The following is a 19517-nucleotide window of genomic DNA, read 5'->3' as shown; positions in this document are numbered from 1 at the left end:
TGTGCACGATTTGAATCGCACGTAGCATCAAGTGTGAGGTTGTAGCTGAGGGACTGTAACATCAAAGCAAGACGAGTTCTCAGCTCCGTCAGCGCTTGAGGTTTTCCAAGCCAATAGGAATAATAAAAATGTCCACTTGAATAATTTTTTATTTCCGGAATGGTTTCGAACAATTCCCATTTGATTTTAGAAGCCTAATCAATCTTAAAATTCAAGCTTCATAACGGTGAAGACTATTTATAAAATTTACAGCAAAAAGTCTTTAAGTTAGATGCATTAGAATCATCAGGTATTAACATGTATAAAAAGTATTCAACATAGGCTAATAAATGCCTTTAATCAATAGGTCAATTAAAAAATAAACCTGTGAAACCTCGTAAAATTATAGCGCCAAGTTTAGAGAATGTAAAATTAGTCTCGGGCATCCCCAGTAAAAACTCAAACTATTTAACAGTTTACTTGGAAGATTCATAATTTGACTACGAAAAAGCTCGTGTTACTACTGACCAATTTAAATATTCCTGTGACCCTGAAAATTGAAATTTAGTTAAAATAGTAAAAAAATTGTGGCATTCATGCATCAAGAAATTAGTATTTTCCAATATGGTATCTAAAATTATATCGTCATAACAAACCTATATATAATTTAATTTTGAATGTGGAAATTATTCATATTAATTTGGAAACATAAGAAGCAGTTGATAAAGATAAGAATAAATTTCAATAAATTCAACAAATGATAAATAGAAGCATCAAGCGATCGTCCTACTGCATTGCTAGAAGCTCTCGCATGCTCCACACCATCTTTGAATCCAACACCGTCACCATCTTCAGCTTCAACACCGTCACCATCTTCAGCTTCAACACCGTCACCATCTTTAGCTTCAACACCGTCACCATCTTTAGCTTCAACACCGTCACCATCTTTAGATTCAACACCGTCACCATCTTTAGATTCAACACCGTCACCATCTTTAGATTCAACACCGTCACCATCTTTAGATTCAACACCGTCACTATCTTTGATTTCAACACCGTCATTATCTCCCTCATCAGTCTTCTTTATCTTCCAAGCGTCTTCAGATGAGTGGTTGAACTCGACTATGGTAATTTCATTCTGAGTTTGACAATTTCCTTCAAGGGAATCAACATCAGTAATTATATGACCCATGGAATTTCCTGTTTGCAATGACGATATCTGGTCGACTGATACATTGACAAAAGCAGATTTTGATTCGCTTTTGAAGCTTTCCTTGGAAGACGCAGGTTGGTCACCGTTCGGTCCAGCCTCAAGACCAAAAGGACTTTCTGGATAGGGGACTTGCAGGTGCCTGTTGAGCGCGCTGTCTTTGAACCAATTCTGGAGGTTTAGATAGAAAGATGCCTCGCCCCTCAAATTGAAGGGGTCTCCCTGACACAAAATTTGGTACTTTCTCCAATGTCGGGCATTGCTGAACGTAGAGCCCGAATACGCCACATGAATGAACTTGTTGTTCAAGGCGCGCAATTTAGCGTCGAACTTAAGTTTGCGTGAGACACGACGAGCGAGGTTCGAGAAAGTATCAGAAAGCGGTTTGTGCCCCACGATTAACGCCATGATCACAGCGTCATCTTTAGAAAATGAAACATTTTAACGGTCAATAACGACCATTTAAAATTGTTATAGTACTAAAACTGAATGTAATTTAACGACTAGCTACAAAATAGATAATTATTTCAACGAGTTGTTTAAGTAAATGAAAATCAAATTAATAATCATGTCTTTAAATCAAATTAAAAAAGTGATCACTGATAGATAAATGATAAAAATATGTTTTACCTAGAACAACGTTCCACTTTAAATGTCCAATAGTTACGCACCAGTTGGCAACGAAGTATTCATCATTTCTCTTGCAATTTGCGAAATGACTGCGATTTGGTCGAATGCCAGCAATGTTAGATGGTAGAAGCCGGAAACGTGGCGACACGCGCGCTCAGCTCGAGACGGTATGGCTTTCTCTTTGGCAATGAAATAATAACGGCCATCGAATTTACGAACCCCTGGCTGAACTGCAAGAAACTCATGCTAAACACAATATTTTCGATAAATAAAGAGAAATATGTCAGAGCAACATAACCACTTTATTCCAACACTGGACGAAAGTAAGAGTTCTACTAGCATTATTATACCGTACTGGCGATATACTGGTATTTCAAACCAATTTCAGTAATGTGGTCACTGTGGTATGAAAGTTAAAGATATGAAGAAACTATAGGCTTACCTTATAATATTGAGGAGTGAAGTTGAGATTATACAGAAAAAAAGCCGAAGAAGTACTCAAAAAAAGAGAAACCAAGCAATAGCAATTGTAAAATCTTAAATTTAAAGGAATAAGTATCGTTTTATTATAATTATCATCGGATTTGAAACGTCCCCCTAATAGCAAGAAACAATTTACCAGTTAATGGAAGCATGTAAATTGTGGCCCTCTCTTCAGGGTGCGGCGTGATGTTCATTTCGAAAGGCGTCAGGTCGAAGAGCCGACATCTGTGGTCGCGCCCAACTCTGGTCGTATAGACAATGAAGCGACACATTTCCAGCAGGCTGCAAACTTCTTCACATGCCTCTGTGGACGAAAATGAACTGGTTAAAGAGTTACGGAAGTAGAAAACTCCATATTACGAAGCTCTAATTATATGGCGTAATTTCAGGAAATTTGATAGGTTAATGTCTTCATCAGCGCATAGTGCGTTGTCTTGTATATTATTCTATGGAGCTTTCCAAGCTGATCAAAATTTAGTTGGATGGATGCACAGAGTGCTTGGAGTCAACGTTGGATAATTAAGATCTAGACAGATCTTGTCTAGAATTCAGGTTGAATGATATGTTCTACGATTACTACAGTGCACTTACCAATCGACACGACATGAGGATGGTGGCAGTGAACATTCTCTTCTTTGCATATCAACGAAAACCCGTGAAGCACTTCGTACTTTGACTCCATGTGCTTCGCATAAGCTGCGTCACGGATGTCGTCCTCGTCTGACTCGCCTTCATTAGGATTATCCGTCCAGAGCGTAACGGGATCAACGAAATCCTCAAAGATCTTGTCGGAGTATGTCGGAGCATCGACCAAGTCCTCATAGAACTTGTCGGAGTTCGTCGGAGCATCGACCAAGTCATCGTAGACCTTGTCGGAATTCGTCGGAGCATCGACCAAGTCCTCGTAGATCTCGTCAGAGTATGTTGGAGCATCGACCAAGTCCACATAGTTACTGACTTCAGAGTACGTAGATGTATTTACCAAATCCTCACAGATCTTGTCTTGGAAGTACATCGAAACATCATTCCCGTATAACTCTGTAGAAGAGGACTGCTCAGCGTCTTCAAATGCATGCGGAATCAAGTTGGATTCGTTATAAAATTCTATCACAGGAGATTCCGATCCTTTCTCATCGCAAGTTTCATCTTCTACATTTTCCCTAGGTTTGCTTTTTTGAAATATGGCTGAAGTGGAATGAAAATCTGGAAATAAATGTCCGTTTAAGACCTCAGTTTCGATCGCACTTAGTTCAGACACGCTTCCATTTGCATTTTCAATAGCAAACGCGGGAATTTTGTTCGTTTTTGTAAATTTCTCCAGTATTCTAACACTTTCTTCCCCATATGAATCTTTCTCCTTTGAAAATGGCGTGTGTAATCTAATGATTTCCTTTATATTTACCCAGCTCGTTTCACTCGTCGGGGAAATTTTTGTTAAGGTTACCACAGGAACTTCGGAAAATTTGGGTATGGTGGAATTCAAAATGACACCGTCAGACCTTAAAGTTCTCGAATCAAACTTCACAGCTACATTGAGTTTTTGATCAACGTCGGAAACTGAGTCACGGTAGGCACCTTTCGAGCCATGTAATGACGCCGATAAGACACCACATACCAGAAGCAAAAATTGCAAAATCCAAATGAAATAATTTTTACGTTGACACCAGAGTAGTCTTCTCGACGAACTCTTGTCGAGGAGCCAATTGACCGGAGAAGCAGATTCCATTAGTAATGACCAAGCGCGCTCAGCTGGATTCTTTGTTTCTGTTAAATTTCTTTCTTCGGCAAAAACTTTCGAAGTTTTCAAAGTATCTCAAAAAAATGAAAATCCATATAATAACTTTAATGTTCGAATTTCATACCGCGCTAATGTTACGTGATTAAGAGTTAAAACGTTAAGATTGTATATTATCAGGTATATCTTAGTTTGTTGTTAAACAAGCTGAACAATGTTTAGATTTTGACTGGTTAAAACTTACATTAAATTTAAAATTAGACCTGCAAATGAGTAAAGATCAGTCAAATAATAGTACCGAAATGATTAAACATCAGGTCATTACACTTCAAGCAGATCGAATTAATTTTAATCTTTGTCAAGCACAGCAAGAAGCTTGATTGCGTCATAAGTCGGTAAATTATTCAAAATAGAAGAATGCGCAGAGCATATCAGTTCAGGACGTATCCGTTATTAAATGGTTGAAATATGAACCTTTGGCAGTCATAAAATGTCGACACAATTCTCATCGTTGCCTGTGCATGGACTACATTCCGTTCAACTCGATCACTTCTTCTTCTTTTGCCCGCTTTCTGAGGACTTGGTTCTCAACCATTCACTTGATCGATTCCTATTAACTCAACAGAACATAGTAAATGGTTCTATGAGGTTACGTACACTGAATTAAATCATGTCTGAAACAGTTCTATGAAAAATCATCAAATGCTTACATCCAATTTCTATTCAATTTGTTTGAATGGTTGAAGCTTTTGGAAGCTGCTATATAATTGGATACTGATTTAACAATAGCCCAAGTTTAATTCGTCCCTAAAATCATCACGATTATTTTACAGATTATTCAAATATACTTTCACATTTCCCTACATACGAAAATGGCTTTACAGCTTTCATGTTGAAATAGTTTGCTACGAATTGCTTAAATCATCAAATAATCATTTTTATGACAAGTCTATTTTTAGAGCACATTCTCACTTAATATATTTTAGATCTAAATGTACCTTCCAAATTGTAGATTTATATCTACCTGTCCAATTTGGATCTACCTGCCTTGAGTATTGATCTACATCCACCTGTCTAGATTTTAGATCTACACTTGGCTAGCATTCCCGGCCCAAATTGCAGATCTAACTTTAGCTGCTTAGATTTTAGATCATCTGCCTGCCTAGATTGTAGATACGAATTTACAGCGTCCGTTCCTGCTCAACTTGTATGGAATATTCTGTCATATCCCTATAGATTTATTTGTTCAGCTTATTCCGTTATCATCAATCTGCTTGCACATAATTCATACAATTATGGATCAAAACACGCATATTAATAAATTTCCGTTAAGTTTCTCCACTAAAATTTGCGACTTTATCACTAATTTCTTTTTAGCCTCCCCCCCTCTTTTAAAGTTTAACTATCGCCCAGAAACAGTTATACTAACTCCATATTTCGCAAGAATTAAGACGATAATGAATTACCCGAAAGTTTTGAATTAAATTCTTTTCAAAATGTGCACTCGGAATTTAAAGACAATCTAAGAATTTTTACTGATTACCAGATACCTGGATATATTTTATATGCTGTTCACAGAGCATGTCGAACCCTCGATATGAAACCTTCACTTTCTCACACTAGGTCGTTTCATATCCAAGAATATCGAAATAAATTGTGCATGAAAGAGGCACCAACGAAAGGTACCGCACTTTGTACTATGTCCAAAAGTAAGTAATTGTGTACCAGCAATCTCATCTTCTCACGCACTATATTAAATTAAAACAGACGCCAATCCTTCCTTATGTCACTATTTCATGCTTAGCAGAAGCTATTAGCATACAATCAGAGATTATACAGTCGACTTTGTCGTTATTGGCACCAGAGGATCCCAAAACTAAACCACAGCCCGCAGAACTAGCAGGTGATAGACTAGAACTCATGGGTGAACAATTGTGTTCACCCATGGTACCAACACAGCTCACTGAATTTATGGCTGGCTCGCTCGAATGGACGACCAACTTTTCAAATTCGTACCATAACAACCTACTGAGTTCATCATGGACTTGTCTCGGGTATCGAGATTTCCCCGGAGTTCACAAGAAGTGTGGCAGCATGACTTAGGGCTGATAAATTCTTCGGGGAGGGGGGTGTTGGAGCGCGAAAATGGCTTCGAAAGAATTGCCCAGATTTCTGAAGGATCACCTTCACTTCTGCCAAATATTTGGTACAATAATTGAATTTGGCACGAAATTATTCAACAATCAATCTAGATTATCGGTATTAAGAGCGACCAAAAAGGAAAGGTTTCCGTAAAATTAAATGGTCACGTTTATTTGTGTACTTTACCAAATGTTCCAAAATGTAGACTGATTAACATGACTACAGGATTCTCAATGAACTTATGTTGGATACGCCTGTTGGTCAAGCCTTTCAAATTACTGTATCATAGAGTTGCGCATAGACAAAAAAGGCTACACATCGAAAATTGATTACCTACTTCTATGTATCTATATCCCACGTTCAAGCAATTGACACAATATTCGAGTATTTTATCTATGTAAAGTATTAAGTTTGAATGTTGCGGAGAATCTATCTTCAACCATAATAACCGTGAAAATGAAGCATTTTCCATTTGAAATTGCATTCCAAAATCTTCAATTATAAAATCAGTAAAACGACCGTAAGCTAAACTATGTACCTTTATTTAAGTGACAATCTAGTAATAAACTTCAATAACATAAAATAATCTCAAAACGAACGCTTGAAAATCACGCTTTGTGAAAAGAATCCAGCAGAAATTTATCGATCTTGGTGACAAAAGGATCGGCCTGGCAGAGCACGAAGCCTCGTTGCTTGCTGTTCATGTTGACAAAGTTCACACGGCGGCCGTCGTCGTACACGAGCTTGGCTTTGACGCTGGTTTTGTTGGCGTAGGAGCCTATTTTGCTCACGTGCCCATCGTCGTACACGTTGTTGTGGGTCAACGGACGCACCACGTAGTAGAAGACGCCTACCCAAGACGTGGCTGCACAGAAACCCGTAATTTAGTGCATTGTTCTCTACTTTTACACATAATGAAAATAGTGTGGAAGTTGCGAATGATGAAATTGAGACAAGATGATAAAAGGAGTGACAACCTTCGCAGGTCGTAAAAAAATGTTGTGCTAACTTAGAAGAATAACTTCTTGACATCGAATCAATATGGATCTTAATTTCTTTAACCTATGAAAATATTTACAGAAGGAGCCCCTTGTAACAATGCAACTTCTTTGCAACAGAAAAAATGCCGTTCAAGATATGTAAGCGTTTTACCAGTGCTAGAATGTATCGGGTGAGAAATTAACAAGTTTCTCTGCAACTAGTCTCAAACTTAAAACTAGTTTTTGAGTAAATATACGTATATACATAAAACATAATAATATATTTATTGATCATCACCAATTGGCAGTTCATTCTCGCATGCCAATAATTTGGATATATATAGGTACCATTCATCTATTTAAATTATTGAAATAAGAGTTTTAAAGCCTAAGTAAAGCTCCTCCACCTAAGAGTTTTAAAGCAAATAAAAAGCCAAAGTGAATTTATTATTATTTCTTGTATCATATCGAATTGAAATCCATTCAAAGAAAATCTGCCGCGATAAAATGGCAATTATTTTCCTTTAACAATTTATTTCATTTGCAATGTATTCACCTAAAAAGCTGCAAATTAAAAATAAGCTATTCTATTCCCAATTAATTGATCCATTATTCAACGAAGAAGCCTATATCTACTTTGAGTAATAAATTACGAGAAGCTAAATGATTTTTATAAAAACTGTAAACACTTTGTTCATTTCTAAAGAAGTAACTCACTAATTGGGTTGCCAGAGTTGATTTTCTTGATGTTGGTTCTGACCCAACTATGGACGGCGGTGCCAGGGAGGGACAGCGCGGGATGGTAGAGGCGATCTCGTTTGTCACACACAAGCTCCACGCTGGTATACAAATGTGGTCGAGAAGGCGTGAAGTACAGCAGCAAGTCTTTGGGGTTTTCCTCTCCCATCAGAACTGGAGAAAATAAATGCATGGATTGTTTAGATATTCCAATTCCGCATATTTGGTATAGAGCCCTTCATTCACGCAAGTTGATCATTTGTGATATTCTAATTTGCAATCCGTTGATCTCGGGTTTGGTGAGTTAAATTAATCATCCAAGACTGGAATTTTACTAATTTGCTTTTAACGACATGTAAATCCTGATTTTTATATCATATGAGCTCGAGTTGGGAAAACTCGAGAATTCCTGAATTAAACATGCCTATAATTCTTCTTTGTTGCCTAATCAAATATATTATTCGGAGACCCTCTCTGAAGCTGGCACGTCTTCAAGCGAAGAATTTTTTTTCATACCTAAAAAAATGCATAGTCTAATTTTTTCTGAAGAAATGAATTTGCTACTAATCAAGATTGATACCACCTTGCTTCAAAATACTCACAGATGGACTTCTTGAAAAAGATTATTGATTTCTGGTCTGGTATCGTTGTGGTGGTCATCAGCCTGTCCCTGTTTTGATAGCTGTACAGGTTGCAGTTGGAGTCCCGGGTTCGGTTGTGGAGGTACGTGCCGGCCATGCAATGTGGGTTATTGCTGCACTCGTTCATGCAGTAATCTGGCAGTAAGAAAGCAATCACGAGGGAATGTCGAGAAATAAATTCAGTTTTCTAGTTTTCTCGTCTGCATATAAAACAGTTAAAAATTAATATACAAAAATGGCAACAGGAAAGAATTCGTGTATTGACAATATACCTCGCTAGAAATTTATTACGCTACGATATCTTACGATTAATAATTATCTGATATCTTGTCTGATATCTTACGATTACGCCAGCATCCACAGATATCAGAATGGATGGGTGATAACTTGCTAATCTCATTTCAGCTCGCGTATTTTTGAGCTACACTCACGCCTTCTCAGCGCCCTCGTAGACCACGAAGTTGCGACGTATCCCTTAGGACGAATTCCTTCCCTAACGTGGAAATTAGTATCAGCCGCCCGATAAATTGTTGTGGTCCACATGACACAAATCATCATGGCAATGATTCCGATAATCGCGATACACGCACTCACAACTACGATACAAGTGACCATGTGACCAACTTTCCTCCAAAGTTCTTCCATCGTTTCCAAGAAGGTTATTTTCATGATGTAAGCATAGTACGTCTTTCGGCTCCAATTGCGTTCTTCGTTGTTGAAACTCACACTAGACCTAAAATTCAGAGAGTCAGAAGACGTGCGTGTAGGCATGACATTACTGCTTGATTGAAATTCACCCACAGGTCCGTTTCGGACGTCTGTTTTACATTGCGCCGGAATTTCCGTGTTGAACGCGGAAAAAGAATCTCTCCTCTCACTCTTATCATGCACATAGTTTTGATTATATTCTGGATTCTTGTCCGAAAAATGATTATTAGTGTATTCTTTCAACTCTTGCTTTCGCTTTTGATTAGTTGGGTTGAGTTTTTTGTGATGAGACTCTAGCGGGTGACGTTGAAGCCGTGGCTGCTGCTCCTCTCGAAGCCGTGGCTGCTGCTCCTCTCGAAGCCGTGGCTGCTGCTCCTCTCGAAGCCGTGGCTGCTGCTCCTCTCGAAGCCGTGGCTGCTGATCCTCTCGAAGCCGTGGCTGCTGCTGCAACAATGGATCTTCATGTAGCGGCCTTTGCAAGTTTTGCGAGCGCCGTGGACGGCCACGAGGTTGGTGGGACCGATTCTCCCTCATGACCGTCACGAAGGGAGCCGTTATGAAATGATGAGCCTTCGTGATCATGAATTGAGCGTTCTTCAACACAAAGCCGAAAAAGTTCAACAGCGCGAACCCTATATTAAAATACCAAGTGTCATTCCCGGTTTCCTCAAGATCGACATTATCGCCCTGATCGACGAAACTTTCATAGTCTCCCGGACTATAGTTTTCATCGTCGTAACGACTCATTTCCTGTGTAATCTACAAAGCAATGAATGGGTTCAGTTTCCTGTGGAATTGCTTTCATGACGAAACATTTCTATCTAGACAGCTCCAGTTTCAGCTACTAACACATAATAATATATAGTCATTTGAGATGATTTATGATATATGACGCGTCATTTATTCTTTTATTTAGACAAGTAATTTACCGATAACTCTTAGATGTTCGGACCAGCGATCGAGTGCCAATAAAGTTTTAACTTTTATTTTAATAAATTTTCAAATTAAGCGTAGCGCAATCCCAAAATTAAACTCGATATCCTACACTCATCAGGTTTTTCAAAATGAACTCCTCGTTAATGCTGTGTGGATAATCTCTTCTGGAACCACACGGAAATCGTTGGAAATTCAAATGGTGGGCGTGAACTGCTCGCTTGTTTATCGAAGATTTTAGCAACCGTCACGAGCCCCAAGTTTTTAAAATGCGGTGAACGTAAAATCTAGAACAGGAGCGAAGTTCTATGCGTATCGAGACTAGCCGCGCAATGTGGTATAAATCGTTAGTCTTGAGGAGACATTTTATGCTTATGAGTAAATACCATACGGCTAATAAGCTACAAAGCTTAGGGGCCAATAAAACATGGTAAATAAGCAACATCTAGCTCACAACAATTTAATTAAGTAAAGCTCACTGTCCACTGCATACCATAAAGTGGCAGAGCAAAACTTTACTCATAGTTCACGACACTATCCTAAAAGTATTCATAAATGAAGAGTATCCTAGCTGCAGAAAGGACCCGTGACAAGAAGGAGAATAGTCCTAGAAGAATATCCGTCAAATTTAAAGCGAATTATACTCATTGAACACTCAACGGAGAGTTAAGCTGGTCATGTTAATTCAACCAGCACATATTCGTTGCACGTTTAGCACCACTCAATAATTTGAAGAACTCTACTCTTATTACATTGCTGCCTCTTAACCTGTCACTGCCACCAATCTCAATGCAAATAAGTTTCTTGGTACAGGGACGCAAGCGACGCACGCACGAATATAGAAATATGCACATGGTGACAAATGAATTTCGTGCCAGCGGGTTGGTTCTTCAAAAAAATTTTTCACTTGAATAATATTTCACTGGTAGCAAGTTGAAAGTATTACAGTCATTTAGAAAAATTTTGACTTTGATGCTAATGTAAAAAATTATTTCCAGAGAACTTTTTTTCTTTTTTGCAATTCATTGCATCTTGAAATTTTGATATATACGAAGGTCCGCGGTAATAAAATTTACTGTTGAGGATATAGTGTACTTAGTCCTGTTATAATTTTCGAAGTTACGGTACAAATTTATTACACAAATACTAAGCTTTCAAGGTCACTAGCACAGCTTATGCACAAACGGTCTTTTGAAGTCACCTTGCATTCTTGCCAGAGAGACACTGGACCGCATTATTGGGTGAAAAATCGTTTTAGTTTAGATAATTGATTTAGCCTGAATACAAAGTAAATTATCTCCAATGAATCTTGACCTAACCTCAGCGAGACTTTGACCCTTAGGTAGGCGTAATTGTCTATTAGTTTCCATTTGATGCATAGAAGTAGCTATCTATGTTTACTAAATGGCATTGGAATGCAAATAAATGGTGAAAACTATTAGCTTAAGAAAATCTATAATGGTTCTAAGACTTAATTTCTTTTTTAAACTTTGTCGGTTTGCTTAGATACAACTGTAACTTCGCCCCGTACGAATATCACGCTGCAAAATAATACCGAACGACAAGGGTAAAAAACCATTTGCTTGCTAACCATTCTCGAAGTACACCCAAAAGCATACCACAGAGAAAAAATACCAAATAATTGATAAAACTCTATCAAGCTCCGGTACTGAATGAAATTCTTTGTTAACACGTGAAGTTGATTTTGAAATAAAAGACCAGTGTATATTGTAATCCCAATAATAAGTATTAGGATTCTCTGTAAATTTATCTGCCATAAAAATAAGACGATATAAGCCTTCATTAGATCAAGTTTAATACATGTGTTACATAAATCAAATTCTTGAAAATTCACACTCTCCTGTAATAGGTAACCTTTGGAACTTCCTCTTGAAAGGCTGAATATTCTGAGTTCTGATTACGTCCTTTTTTCCTAACGCACTTACCTTACGTTAGTAAAAGATTTTCAAACTAATAGAGTCCCAACAATTTCATTTTTTCCAATTTGTTTGATTTTAAGTCCGATTCAGCAAAATTTAATTGTAGAAGCATAAATTTGTCTATGTGTATCAATGAAGTGTATTAGGTGTTTAGTTCATCTTATCGTACATTGGATGTAGGTATGCATTTTTAATCTTGTAAGCAGTCATGGGCTCACTGAAAATTTATTTAGAAAATCTGTTAGTTTCTGTACCTGAAAATTAAGTCTAACCATTCTCAATACTTAAAATCATTTCCCTAGAAAAAACGCTCTCCTTTACCGCTCCCTTGATTATATCGTGCGTTGAATGTAAGGCAGCGTGAGCGATTACCAGTCGAGTTAAGGACCCCTCGGGGTTTGGGTGGGAACTGAGGAGTTGCATGCAACATGAAGGGTTGAGCCCCGGGTGTTGGGTGTGTATTGTTCCGTGCAACATGAAGGACTGACCACCCAGGGGTTGGGCAAGCAGCTCAGTGCAGCATGAAGGGCTCCTTGGCTCTGTTTTACGGTCTATAAGAACAGGTTAAAGTCCATCCATCCTCTGCATCGTGACACTTGCTGCACGCTTTCCACTCACGTCACTCATCACGCACTTCACGCACGTGTACGCGTCACGCACTTCACGCACGTGTACGCGTCACGCCGAGGGCTGACGAGGAATGGCTTGAGGAATGTGATGGGTTGTAACATGATGGACAATGAAGAGGAATGATCCAGTATAAAAATGAAATCGAAATTTATCTACAAAATTCGGAAATGTAAATTTTAATTAAATGCGGTGATAAAATTAAAAGTATATATCCTTGTCATCATTAATCTTTTTCTATCAACGATGCAAAAAAATGAGAACTTGTGATATCAAATGAAATTAGCAGATCATTTGAATATTTTACACTATGACATATAAGAGCTTACTGTTCAACGCACTTTGATACTTCTCCGTTGTCTATATCTCTTCAATGTATTTCTTTTAATAAAAATACACGTAACTAATAAACGTTGAAGTAGCACAAGTGCGATAACACTTCAAAGCATAAATCCTCGGACACTTTCCATGTATTGTCGATAAAGCAATGTTCGTGACCCCAGGATAATGAGCTCCGGCAAGGCCTCATTGCACGCTAATCCTGCTCATTTACGACAGTTTCATACCTTATAAATCCTCACTCCTATCGCCTCCAAGGAACTCGCTCACGACTCGTGCGGTTAGGATTCCTAGCAGGATTAAGGATGGCGGATGGACGGCCAGCGATTGACCGACTACAATGAGGTTGAAATTTTCAACAGAGTGCAGTAGACAAGAGAAGTCTGAAGCACGTTAAAATCATTGGTGACCAAGCATCGGTTAACCAAAAACTTACCATGATTACAGCCACGATACTTTAATGAACTACTTCTAAAAACAGTCAACAGAATTAAACAAAATAATTCTCAGAAATTTATTGTGCTTTGGCTGAAAAGTAAAGATCTATTTTTAATGATAAAAACCTATTGAAGAGCTTATAACTAAGGAAATTGTGCAAAATATCTTTCTATTTCTAACGTGTACGATGTCCTGGAACCTGGTCTTAAAATTCCTGTATTTTATTGAAGAAAGCCCGGACGCTATGAAAAAGCTTCGAATTGTGCAGTATTCCAGGAAACCCTTGGACAGCTGAGTGGGGAATTGGGGACGATTGTGTGGCAAGTGAAACACTCATTAAGCCACTCAACCGTTGCACACTTCGGTGGGGAATGAAGGACATTTGAGTGGAGAATGGAAAACAGTTTATGTGATGAATGGAATACAGTTAAGTGGGGAATGCAGGACAGTTGAGAATGATGACTGGAAGGAGTTGCTTGGGGAATGGAAAATTTTGAGTGAAGATTAGAACAAGTTAAGTGAGGAATGGAAGAAGTTGAGTGGGGATGGAGCAAGTTAAGTGGGGACTGGAAGAAGTTGAGTGGGGAATGGAGGGCAGTTGAGAGGGGAATGGAAGGAGTTGAGTGGGGAATGGAAGAATTTGAACGGGAAAATGGAGGGCAGTTGAGAGGAGAATGGAAGAAGTTGAGCGGGGAATGGAAGAAGTTGAGAGGAGAATGGAAGACAGTTGAGCGGGGAATTAAACCCGCACAAAGCCACTCCTTTCAAATGAATAGCCACTCATTTCTAGTCAGAGAATGGTATCCATAAATCATCTCAATTTGAATAGATAATTCAATTGATATTTCGATATAATCTCGTCATTGGCTGAGTTAAAACGTGTCATTTACCACATAATTTTCAATTATCTTTTCAAGATAGTTTCTCCCTACACACATAAGGAAATTTCTATGGTTTTATAACCCCATCACACTTTATAATCGTATTTAAAAATTACATCCCATCACCACCATCATTTTAGAAATAAAATAAACAAAACCATCATCACCATCAAACTTTATAATTAAAAATTAGAATCCCGTCACAACATCATTTTAGAAATAAAATAAACGAAACCATCATCATTGGGCTTATAAGTAAATTTAGATTTCTGGACATTAAATAAGGCATCCATGTTACTCGATTGGCTATCACGCATCTTTGACTGAGGACCAACAAACCTCTACAACAGGTCCCACAAGTTGCATTAAACTCTTCACGTGTGCAAGGAGCTCGGGACGATCAGGGGAAGTGCTGATGATAGGATTATTTTTCTATGTATTGATTGCTGTTTGGTGTTCACGGGAAGTGCTGATGATAGATTATTTTTCTATGTATTGATTGCTGTTTGGTGTTTATGATGGGCGAGCGACCGGCGATGGGGCCATGGCACGACAGGGGCAGGCTATCGCGCGGCGCATCGCTCACCAGCCGCTGCTTTCTGAGTCCATTGCCTCAATTAAATTTTATAACATGACTTCATCTTAGAATAAAAGTAAGATGTCATTTATTATAACAAATTAATGGAGAAAATTAATACATACCTGCATTAATTTCTGTTCCGGGCGATGAAAGTGTACCTTATAAAGTTGTGTGCAAGAGAAATTATACTTAGTGTGTATATTTGTGCAGTCTATTTAGTTTCAAAACGATAACTTAGGATCCCATGGCTTTTTGCTTCAATGAAGGTGCCCAATTTTACTAATTTTCCGAATGAAAAAGTCAATACGAGTTATCGTCAGTATGTAGACAAAAAAAGCGTTAAAAGTCTTCGAGAATTTTTTTAATCGCTTTATTTGCTGGAATTTTCTGTTCGTCATGTTTGCGTTTCAAATTCTTGGGCAAAATTCATTTTACTGTAACTCTATCAATTTACGGAAGTTTTCGATTTAATTTTTTACAATTTGTCGATGCGTCCATTTTGGATTGCTCGATATCGAACACACTGCTCATATTTTTGTACTGCTTCTTCATAGTTTGCTTCAATGTACCACACAAAAAATCTTATCAGTTAAAATATCATGCCACTAAGTATTAAGATCACTTGGCTGCTTAAGTCGCAAATTTACCAGGAATTTAAGAGTAAAGAAAATAGCCAAAAAGTTCACCATTTCTTATAAGAGAAAACGTTTCTGAGTCCAGCTCCATCGTCAGTTCAAAATCTAGAACACAGGTACAAACAATTAGTATCCACTAATAATTATCCGCTATCAATGTCGTACCACTCATAATTTCGTACTAATAATAATAGCGTACCACGGATAGTATTGTACCATCCCTAATATTATAACACTCATAATATTGAAACGTTATATCACACCACTATATATATTGAAAAGATCTTAATACCAAGCTAATTTTCTTTCACATTTTCAGGCCGGGGCAGCGCAGCGCTGCTGCCGTGCGCTGCGCTGCTCGTCGCCTGCGCTGTGGCGGCGGTGCTGCTGCGCCTCGACTCTGCGCCGGTCATCGCCGGAGCTCCGGCGGCCAAATATTAAGTGTTGAGAAAAAATATAAAAATTTCGTCACCTAAGATCACTAATTTGAACATGCCAATATGAACGTTTGCGGGAGACTTAATTTACCACATTTAATCATCATTTCCATTTCTTTGACATTTTGAAAAATCGATTCAAAAGTTATCGTCAAAGAATGAATTCAACATAAAATTTTAGAGTTTGGTATTTGAGGTTAATTACTTCAAACATTTTTTCTCTGACTTGAAAGCTGTTTAGAATGAATGTAGAAAAATCTCTCTCGCAGGTTCACGATGCTACTAACTATTATGAAGTTACTTTTATATGTATATCATTACCGGTAAGGCAAATAACTCTTTAAGAGACATCAGCCTCTACATTTAACTAATACATGGATGGTTAACGTTTAATTTATAATTGGAATATGTAATAATGTAACGTTTACTGCTGTAGATAATCTACTTGCTCAACATATAACATTCTTAGACTATTGTGCTATTGATACGCAGAGCCATACATAACTTCCCGTACAGTTAGGGAGCTAACATGACTATGATGTGTGGAGTGATGTTCATCACTACGATGAGGAAAATATTATGAGATATATAGTGGCGTGCTACACGACGATGATGTGATACATAAACATGAGTTACATGATGATGAAGAGTTACATGATGATGTGGTTCATGGTGATGATAAGGCACAAGATGATGAGCCGTAGAATGGTGCGGTGTGAGACAATGATGTGCTGCTTGATGCACTAAAATCTGCAATACATGACCTGTTATGTGATGTCTTACGTGATGATGTGGTGCATGACGATGATGTCTCACACTAACATCTTCATGTTTGTCTGTAAGAATTTCACCAATTCAATACATTTTATGAATAGGAAAAGAGTGACTAAATAATCATGAGGTTAATCCCTTAAGTATTTTCTTGAAGTTAACTTATTGTATCAAACGTCTAAGTTAGAAGACTTTTAGCGCTGTATTCAGTGCATATTCCAATAAGTGATTGCAGACTGTTGAAATTTGAATATAACTGCAAGTGGTTGCACATACGAAGGATCAAAAGTACAGAAAATTCAGCCTATACGTCAACACTCAATAGCTAATAAATTATCGATTTAAGTGTCGTGTACTCAACCGTTTAAATGATAGGCTTTTGAAGATTGCAATTACAATTTGGAAGCGTAACTCAGTCCTCGGACTTTTTAAAATGTGAGGGCCATAAGAAAATTGAACTAAAGTACGTAAAATATGTAATTCTTAACTTGTTGGAATGTCTGTTCTCTGCAAATACATTAATTTGAATAGAATACTCAGCGCACGACAGATAAAATTTGAAAGAATAATACGCCTGCGACAGATATACATTATACGAATAATCAACATAAAACAGAAATGAATAAAACAGATTATCTGCGAATTTATGGAAGACTGATTCCGGTTGCAAAACAAGCCCGCGGGGATAAATTCTTATTTATGAAATAAAATAAAAAAAATTAAAAGTAACAAAAAATTGATCCGGAATTTTAAAATATAATCATCGTGAATTCAGCTATCTTTCGATAAATTCAGTCAAAGGGCACATGAATGTAATTGAAGTTTTGTGGGAGGTTCAACTTCCTAAAATCCGATATGATGTTTTTCTAAATGAAACCTAAGACATCAAATTATTAATTTTGAATTAACAAAATAAATAGAAAAGTATCATATATACACTTCAATAGTTAATTCCTGCCAACCACAACCACTTTCAATGCAGGGATCTTTTTGAAGGTGATCAATCATGAGATTTCTCAGAGAAATTTTGCTATTTCACTGACCAGATACGATGATCGTTATAAATATACATATATAAAACCAAGTTTTTACATATTCTGCGGATCACTCTGCATTATCTCAACTCAAAAATTGACTAATCTGAATAACTAATCTGATGAATAATCGGAATAACCTTATACCATTTACTGTGAACGGAGTCGTTTTATATATGTCGAGATTGATCATCAAAATACTATCAGTATTTACTAGCGCCGTGTGGCTGTTGTGTGTTAGAAGACAGTAAATATAATTTTAAGTCGCTTACCTTCCTTTATCACCTTTGTAAATAACACGCTGCGTTAGACAATAATCATACTCCTCTTCTTATTTGGCTTTTTCTTGTCCCTAACTTCAAGTTGCCGTGTTTGTCCGATGAAAGATCATTCAATAATATATCTTGTGTATTAGTCAACCGTACTTATCAACCTGTTAGCTTTCCGCACTTGTCAACCGTACTTGTTGACCGCACTGATTCATTGTATCTTTCATGTGTGTATTTCAGCTGAACCTGTCAACCGCAGCCGTCAACCATACCTGTCAATAGTGCTGTCTATTATACCTGCCAGCCGTTCTGTTAACCGAAAGCTGTCAACCGAATTTGACAGTCGTACTTACCATTCGCAATCCTTCTTATCGGTCAAACTTTAAAGTCCATAATGCCATTCGTGTTTGTTAACCATAATTGTCAACTGAAAATATCAACTGTATTTTTTAATTTTACTTACAAACCGTACTTTACACTCGTACTTATCAACCGAACATGACATTCGTATAGAAAATATTTTCTTGTCAACCATACTTGCTTGCCATTTTTAACAATTGCGTACGAAACAGCCGTACTTTTCAACCGGTAATTTAAACCATGCTGGCCAATTATTTTTTAATTTTATCTGTCAACCGTTCAAAAGCAATCCTATAATAATCCATGCAGCGACATCTCCTACACTTACACTTAACTGATTTTCCCAATAAGTCAGATTTGCCATAGGTATTGTAGGGAAATAAATAAAATTAATGAAATGACTGAACTGTCTGAACGTACAATTTATGAAGAGTTTATATTACAGGCCTTATGTGGATTTGAAAGACAAAATCGATGAAATATTTCGCATATAGTAAGATTTATTATCATAATTTGGCGAATGATATTCCATGAACATAAAGAATATATTTACCGCAACTGAATATTAGTTTGATTTATTTATGTGATTCAAATGCCACTGGAAGAAACATCCCACAAGTAACTCTACGGACTCTTGTCCCAGTATTTAATTATCTCTCTGGTGTTCCCGACTGGCCATAGGTTCGTAACCTCTTCCTAATTCAGCATCATGAGGTTTCGGAAAGTCATCATTTTATCTGAAGTACCCGTCAATCATCAAAATAATTGTAATATTGCCCCACAACATTGAATATTAATTAATTTATCTAATACCTAGTGCATTAAAATTTACCTTATCAATTTGGTGCTTTATTTGATTTTACCGATGGCCTACTGGAAGCAGGTGCTCATTGCGTGGCAACAGATACAAATCATGTGCTAACCTTTATCACTATTATTATTTTTGCTTAAATAGAAAAATTGGACCGAGGGTCGCCCATCAGCCCCAAAGTGGTCACAAACCTGCTGGGAGGCCCGGCGTAGCACG

At 37.5% G+C, this 19517-nt stretch overlaps 3 protein-coding genes across 4 annotated transcripts in view; 1 reads left to right on the top strand and 2 right to left on the bottom strand.

Moving 5' to 3' along the window:
- The window catches only part of LOC125178759, a 56903-nt gene extending 37681 nt beyond the window's left edge, over positions 1-19222 (top strand). The window contains exon 6 of the mRNA XM_047883279.1: positions 15939-19222. Within this exon, the coding sequence (XP_047739235.1) occupies positions 15939-16060 (122 nt within the window). The 3' untranslated portion in view covers positions 16061-19222. The remainder of the gene's footprint in view (positions 1-15938) is intronic.
- On the bottom strand, positions 136-4528 carry LOC108674924. The gene is made up of 5 exons (XM_018162906.2): positions 4512-4528; positions 2894-4300; positions 2439-2606; positions 1861-2049; positions 136-1611 (listed from the first exon to the last, which is right to left on the bottom strand). Exons 2-5 carry the CDS (start codon positions 4026-4028, stop codon positions 647-649), a joined length of 2457 nt encoding a protein of 818 aa, XP_018018395.1. The 5' UTR covers positions 4029-4300; positions 4512-4528; the 3' UTR covers positions 136-646.
- On the bottom strand, positions 6330-10971 carry LOC108674926. Of its 2 annotated transcripts, XM_047883278.1 has the most exons (5): positions 9670-10971; positions 8970-9621; positions 8500-8673; positions 7877-8071; positions 6330-7044 (listed from the first exon to the last, which is right to left on the bottom strand). In XM_047883278.1, the coding sequence occupies exons 1-5, from the start codon at positions 9991-9993 to the stop codon at positions 6788-6790; spliced, it is 1602 nt and encodes a 533-aa protein (XP_047739234.1). In that variant the 5' UTR covers positions 9994-10971; the 3' UTR covers positions 6330-6787. The 2 variants fall into 2 exon arrangements, with proteins under 2 accessions (XP_047739234.1, XP_018018400.1); XM_018162911.2 differs by having other exon boundaries at positions 8970-10971.
- Positions 19223-19517: the final 295 nt, after the last annotated feature.

Source organism: Hyalella azteca, unplaced genomic scaffold (genome assembly GCF_000764305.2).
Source record: "Hyalella azteca isolate HAZT.00-mixed unplaced genomic scaffold, Hazt_2.0.2 contig12448, whole genome shotgun sequence".
Lineage (NCBI taxonomy): Eukaryota > Metazoa > Arthropoda > Malacostraca > Amphipoda > Hyalellidae > Hyalella > Hyalella azteca.
The sequence above is the reverse complement of the archived record's forward strand: the minus strand, read 5'-3'. Positions and strand labels throughout refer to the sequence as shown.